At 53.7% G+C, this 7,182-nt stretch overlaps 1 protein-coding gene across 1 annotated transcript; it reads left to right on the forward strand.

The window, feature by feature from the left end:
• The first annotated feature begins 3,986 nt into the window (after positions 1-3,986).
• IER5L (immediate early response 5 like) lies at positions 3,987-6,765 on the forward strand. Its single transcript, XM_081967371.1, has one exon. The coding sequence runs from the start codon at positions 4,125-4,127 to the stop codon at positions 5,301-5,303; it is 1,179 nt and encodes a 392-aa protein (XP_081823497.1). The 5' UTR covers positions 3,987-4,124; the 3' UTR covers positions 5,304-6,765.
• Positions 6,766-7,182: the final 417 nt, after the last annotated feature.

A 7,182-nucleotide genomic window follows, 5' to 3' on the forward strand; every position in this document is an offset into this window, starting at 1 on the left:
CAGCGTCTGCCTATCCCTGGTCTCTGGGAAGGACAAAAATGCCAAATCCAGTTGGAACATCTGGCTGACTGCGCGACAAACCAGAAAACAAACGTGAAACCAACCCCCCAGTTGTGCTCTATTGGCGTTAACAGCCAGCAGCAAACTGGACTCTTCTGTTTTGCAGAAACGGGCGGCCTCTGCGGCTGCTATCTCCCTCCCTTTTCCTCCTCCGCCTTCCTTTGCAACCGGCTCCCTCCTTCTCCAACTTTGGGGTGGACCCCCTCTTCCTTCCTTCGTGACAATCCCGGTCTTGTTGTTGTTCCCGCTGTGGGTTGTTTTTGCCTGGTCCTACAGTGTTGGGTTCCAGCTCGCTTCAGCGAAGGCTGGATTTTTTTTTTTAATTTCTATTTTTTGCGCAACAGGGAGACAGATATCTCCTCCAGGCTTTTTCCGCCGGTTCCTTTCGTGCAACCTGGTAACCAACCGGCTGGATTATAACTGAACAGGTTTGGGCTGGGATGCACGTTGAGACAAATTTAATTCTCCCCCGAACATGTTTCTCTGCAACTTCGTGGCTCTTCCTGAGCAGAGCATGGGAGGGGATTCGTGCGGAAAAATTCTTCTACGGGTTTTCATTCTCCCCCCACCCCCCCATTGCTTTCTGTCTGAGCACTGAGAAGATTTGTTTACAGGTTTCATTCCGATAAAATACTTTTCAACACAGGGCAGTGTTTTGCTGTTGTCGTTTTTTAGTGGGGATTTTTTTTTAAGGGCACGATCTTTGCAACAGAGGCAAGGCAACTGGGGACCACAATTGTGCGGCCTAGGAGGACCGCTGACCCTGAAATGTCCGTTGCGTAAGCATCTTACGGCCTTTTTTGCCAACGGTTGGTAAGGGAACCTCTGTGGTGGTTAAGTGAGTAACATGGTTCTTGAGTGAATTCGGCTTCCCCCTTGACTTTGCTTGTCAGGAGGTCGTCAAAGGGGATTACACGACACACACACCCCGGACACTGCGACCGTCGTAAATATGAGTCAGCTGCCAAGTGTCTGAATTATGATCAAGTGGCCCTGGAGATGCTGCAGTGATGGTAAAGTGTAAGAAACAGCCAAAAGTGGCTTTCACCAGTGCCTTTGTAACTTTGAATAGTCACTAAATGAATAGTTGTAAGTCAAGGATCGGCTCTGTGCATTCTCTGGAGTCTTCAATCTTGGGAACTTTAAGATGGGTGGACTTCAACTCCCAGGATTTCCCAGTTAGCATTCCAGACCTCTGAAAGTTGAAGTCCAGAACTCTTAAAGTAGGCTGGCTGGGGAATTCTGGGAGTCACAAATTACAACGGCGGGGGGGGCGGTCTCTAGTACAGTCATAACACAAGGACTGCTCGTAATCTTTAGCAAGCAGAGGTCCTTCAAAAATAAGTATCCTTCATAGATGGGTAATGTATTTTTCAGATTGGTGATATCATCCGACATAAAGTAAAAGTAAAGATTCCCCTCACACATCTGTGCTAGTCGTTCTTGACTCTAGGGGGCAGTGCTCATCTCCGTTTCAAAGCCGAAGAGCCAGCGCTGTCCGAAGACATCTCCGTGGTCATGTGGCCGGCATGACTCAATGCCGAAGGCGCAACAAACACTGTTCCCTTCCCACCAAAGGTGGTTCCTATTTTTCTACTTGCATTTTTTACGTGCTTTCAAACTGCTAGGTTGGCAGAAGCTGGGACGAGTCACAGGAGCTCACTCCGTTACGCAGCGCTAGGGATTCGAACCGCCAAACTGCTGACCTTTCTGATCAACAAGCTCAGCGTCTTAGCCACTGAGCCAACACATCCCTTATCATCCAACATACTAACAGGTTATTTGTTTTCCCACAGTGCCAGGGAACTCCAAACTGCTCAGTCCCAAACCAGCCGAGTTGAAAGCGGCTTCCCAAATCCTATTAAATGCTTACTAACTATATGGCAGAAAATAAAATCTCCTTTTTGAATCAAGCTGAACTTTCTAGGGATTTCAAGGACAAGACTAGACTCTTTCAGCAGCAGAAGCAGCAGTTCAAAACTGGTGGGCTTTTAAACCCCCTTTCTCAAAGCCTTTTTTTGTTTCCCAGTCTCTTTGCTGGGATTTCTGGGAGGTTGGATTAGATGACCTCTGAGGTCCCCATCCAACTCCCATCACAGCACTCCTAAACCCTTAGTTTTTCCAAGATCAGCCAGACTAAGCTGCCCCTTAGCTGGATCCTAAAGGAAGTATAGAAATAAAAAAAAATGGTCTAAACCTTTCTTCTACAGTTGTTTCGCCTTACGCTGCAGAAGAAAATCACATTTTCACATAAAACAAGGGCAAATTAGTTCCACGGCGGGGGGGGGGGGGTTGCAATTAATTGCTGGGGTTAACAAGTCTGCCTCATCTCTCTCTCTCTCTCTCTCTCTCTCTCTCTCTCTCTCTCTCTCTGCATTATCCATAGGATCAACTTTACAAAAAAAAAGAAAAGAAAAGGATTCCTAGGTCTTTTTATCAAATGACCCAGAATCATTGATAGTCCAGCGGTATACAATTTAATAAATCATTATGATTGGTTGCATAGTCAGCCAGATGTTTAGACTGGATTTGGCCATTTTCTGAAGACCTGGAATGAGCAGATGTGGCTGCTTATTGGGGTTACAAATATGGTTGCAGGATGTAAGCCATAGCTAATAAAACCCGCCTTTTGCAATTGGCGGTGAATTTGGCAATGCTGATGGTATTCAAGTATTCAAAGAATAAACAGCTGGATGTTCGGACCGGATTTGGCAATTTTGTCCACCTATGGAATCCTTCCCATGGAGCTGAAATAGGCAGATGTTGTTGTTTGATGGCGTGAAAGCTGTCCCAAAGGTGCTTTTTTTCAAGAGGCAACTGGACTTTCTGGTTTTTTCTTTGAAGACCTTTCGCTTCTCATCAGAGAAGCTTCTTCAGCTCTGACCAAAGAAGCGAAGAAGGATGTAGGCTGTTCTAAATCAAACTGAGGCAGAGTTTGTCAATGCTGATGGTGTTCAAATGGTGCTCCAGATGTTTCGGGATCCCACCAAAGGCAGTTATTGGTCCTGAGCATACATTTATCCCCATGGCAAGAAAAATGGCCAGTTGACATAAACATTGAAACGTTGACGGTTCCACTACTGCACGGGGAAAGCAAAACGCCTTCCAAGGACCTTTTTCAAACGAAGCCCATCAAATCCCTCAAAATGCAAATCCAAGAGGGGGAAAGAGCCAAGAAGTAGGAAATCCCACGGAACTCCCAAAGACTAGAAACCCGCACGATGCGCATCGGGGCTGGCGCGCAATCGTGATTTCTGCACCGGGCATTTGGGAATCCCCAGAGAGGCGATTTGGGAGGCAAAGAAATGCCAATTCAGGGCCGATTTTGGGGCGGCGGCGGCACCCACGACCCCGCACCTGCAGCAGGGGAGGCGGGGACCCACGGGACCCCGCCCACTCGCCCGCCACACACACACCTCCCCGGGCCCGCACGTGGAGAGCCGGCCCGGGGAGACTCACCAGTGCCAGGCGGCGCAAGCAGCCCCCCTGCCGCCTTCACCCCAGAGAAACCCTCGAAGCCCCCTGGCCCGCCTGCCCCGGCGGCCGCCCGCCTCCCTCGCCCCCTGCCCGGCCGGCTTGGCCCGGCGCCCGCCTCTCGGCTTGCCTCTCCGGAGCGGCCCGCTCCAGCCAGCCGCGTCAGCCCGATCGGTATTTGAATAGCACAAAGGAACCGCCTCGTCTGGATTGGCGGCTCGGGCCCCAGGTGGGCGGGCGGCGGCTGCCAATCCAAGACCAAGGTGCCCGCAGATAGGTCCCGGGCTCGGGGGGCGGGCTCGGGGATGGGGTATAAATAGCGGGGGCTGGGCATAGCCGCGTTTAGTGCTGGCCCTGCCGAGCGCGGACGGCCGGGCGGACGAGCCAGCAGCCAACGCCGGGCATCGGGTGGGGTTGGCCGCTGCTTTCGCTGCCTTTCCCAAGTGGGTGGCATCCAGCGCCTGGCACGGCCGGTCCTGCCCGGCGCGGCCCCCGTTGGAGCAGTGGCCCCGGGCAGCGCCGGCCTCGTCGCGGGTGGATGCGGGCCCGGTGGCCGTCGGGCGGCCGAAGCTGAGCGGCCGCCGCGGAAGATGGAGTGCGCGCTGGACGCCCAGAGCCTGATCAGCCTCTCGCTGCGCAAGATCCACATGTCGCGCACACAGCGCGGCGGGCTGAAGCTGCACAAGAATCTCCTGGTCTCCTACGTGCTCCGCAACGCCCGGCAGCTCTACCTGAGCGAGCGCTACGCCGAGCTCTACCGCCGCCAGAGCAGCGCCCTGCCCGGCCAGCTGCCTCACCCGCTCTACCTCGACGGAGCCGCCGGCGCCCTGCCCTTGCCGCCCGCGCCCACCCTCGGCGCTCCCCCGACCCTGGGCGAGCTGGCCGCCGCCGCCGACTTCCAGACGCTGCCCGCCAACGCCGGACCCGACGGCCTCCAGCTGCGGAGCTGCGCCCTGGGCAGGCCGGACTCGCCGTCCATGCTGCTCCTGCCGCCGCCGCCGCCGCCCACCGACGACGCTGCTTTGGGGCTGCCCGGGGCGGCGGGCGTGTGCCGGGACTCGCCGCTGCCCTTCTACCCGCCGCGCGGCTACCCCGGGTCGGGCTCCGGAGGAGGCGTCGGCAGCGGAGGCGTCGGGGCTGACTTTGGCATCCCGTGCGCGCCCTCGGGGATGCCGCCGTCGGTGCCCGCGGCGCACTGCTCGAGCCGCACCACCGTGCTGGATCTGGACACGCACGTGGTGACCACGGTGGAGAACGGCTACCTGCACCAGGACTGCTGCTGCGCGCCCTGCCCGCCAGGCGGCCTCGTCCCCGCCGTCGTGGCCTCCTCTGCCAGCTGCTGCCCACCGCCGCTGCCTCCGCCCAGCCCGGGCGCCAAGCGCAAGTACGAACCGGCGGGCGGCACTGGGGACCCGCCGCTGTTGCCGCCTGTGCCGCCCGGTACGCCTTCGCCCTTCGCCTCCTGTGCCAAGCGCGCCCGCTTGGAAGGCTTCCCCACCGCTGGACAGGCGCCCTCGCCTTCTTCTTCCTCATCCTCCTCCTCCTCCTGCTCCCATCCTTCCGCCTCCTCCTCCTCTTCTTCCTCGCCGGACGCTTCCAACATCTCCAGCCTGATCTCCATCTTCGGCTCCAGCTTCAGCGGCTTGGTGAGCCGCCCGTCCCCGTCGGCGCCGCCGTCGGACTCGGAGCAGCTCTCCAGCGGACAGCTGTGCGGCAAACAGGCGCTGGCCAGCTTGGGGGCTTGGACGCGGGCCATCGTGGCCTTTTGAGAGCGGCAGGGGTCGGCTTTTGCGGGGCTCTCCCCGCCGCTCGGCCCCTTTTCGGACGAGGGGTACGGCCGTGATTATTGGGGGGTGGGCGGGAGACCCTGAAACAAAGACTGGACTTGCGGGGGTCTGGGCTGAACCTGGGAGGGGAGGGGGGAAAGGTTTTTGGGGAGGGTGGACGTCGAACCGAGCGAATGTTTTCTAAAATTTGGACCACGGACTTTTCCGGGGCCATCGGAGCTCAATTTTTGCAGCGGAGGGACGGCCGAGGAGAGGCGAGGCGATTCGGGCAGCGAGGAACGCGGAAGACGGGCGAATAACTTTCCCTTTGTTTCTTGATTTCCCGGCGCTTTTGAGTTGGAGGGGGCTATGTGGTTGCTTTTTTTTCTGGGTTCCAAGCCGCCTTCGGTTTTCTTTTTCTTTTAAAGAGGAGGGGAAGGTAATTTTTAAAAAAAAAAACCGGGGGGAGGAGGTGGGACCGTGAACGAGCGCGAATGCCGCATGGGAGGGGGGGGAGGCGAGATTTTGGGGGGTCTCGGTGGGGCAAGAGTTGGTTCTGCCTGCTTGGAAGGGGGTGTTTGGGGGGGGGGAAGCTTAAACTGGAAAATTGGAGACAGGTCCCTACTTGGAAAGAAGGCGATTTTTCCTTTCCCGGCTGTAAGGCTGGGGGTGAGAAATATTTTTAAAGGCTTCCGAGTTCTATTTTGAAAGCCCCTTGAAAATGCTGGGCTTTCAACGGATTTCGCTCTCGAGTCACTGCCCTCAACTCAAATGTACTATACAACTATATTTATACAAATCCCCCCTCACTTTGCAGCCGCTTAAGGTTTTGGGAAGGGGCCTTTAGTGGACATGGGCCTCCCCTCCACCGTCCCTTTTTAAAAAAATCCCCAATGTTTTTTGCTGCAGAAAGAAATTTATTCAGAGGGTGATTTTTTGTATCGATTGACCACGTTGGAGATGGTTGCTATTTTGTCCTTGCATATACACAAACACACAACACACACCCTTGCACCCTCTTAAGTAGTCCGTTTGCAGATGGGGTTTGGGGGAGGTAACAGCTCCCATCATGCACAGCTGTCTGCTTCCCTTCATCCCAAGGGAAGCGTGCAAGAAAGAGGCAAACAACTCTGCCAGCTCCTCAGTTCACTATTTTTGTGTCTTTAAATGTGTTGAATGACTCCTCCAATGTTTTTTTAAAAAAACTCCTCAACCAGCCAGCATTGTTCAGTCCTGTGTACAGGAAAAAAATAAATAAATAAAAGTCTATGTTTTCTGTAACCCTTTTTTTATTTCTCAGAGAGGAGGGGAATGGGAATTAAATTTCTGTTCTTTTTTTTAATTATTATTTTGCAAGGGAAGGGAGGAAAATAGCCTTTTGTTGTAAAAAGGTAGTTTTTTTTTTCAATCTGCCATCCACTTCACATTTCAGCACTGTGTATTAAAGGACTCATTGCCAAAACCATTATTTTTCCCCACCCTCTCTTTGTATCTCTGTATATTTGTGTGTGTGTGTGTGTGTGTGCATACTGAAATGTATATCACCGGGTAAAACTGTTCAGATTTGTTTAAATTTATAATCTTAATAAAAAGGCCAATTATAAAAGGGGGAAAGCAAGTGGCTGTGTTATCCTTTGCTTACAAAAAGCTTAGAGCTGGGGGGGGGGGGATTGCAAATCTTAACTTCAGTTGTTGCTACTCATGTGTAAACTGAATGACTCAACTGATGAGATTTGCTTGCCAGCCCAACCTTTTAAAGTTGAGCCTAACACAAGGTTTTGCTTGAAACAAAATAGTTGACTTGTTTCAACTGAAAAATGCCCTTGGCTGAAAGTATGTAACTCCATGTTATCATGCACATTTTAATATTTTGGGGAGGGGA

This window comes from Natrix helvetica (assembly GCF_964273705.1).
Source record: "Natrix helvetica genome assembly, chromosome: 15".
NCBI classification, from domain to species: Eukaryota; Metazoa; Chordata; class Lepidosauria; order Squamata; family Natricidae; genus Natrix; species Natrix helvetica.

Excerpts from the sequence above, each read along its gene's own strand:
- IER5L (XM_081967371.1), top strand. The coding sequence starts at position 4,125 with ATGGAGTGCGCGCTGGACGCCCAGAGCCTGATCAGCCTCTCGCTGCGC.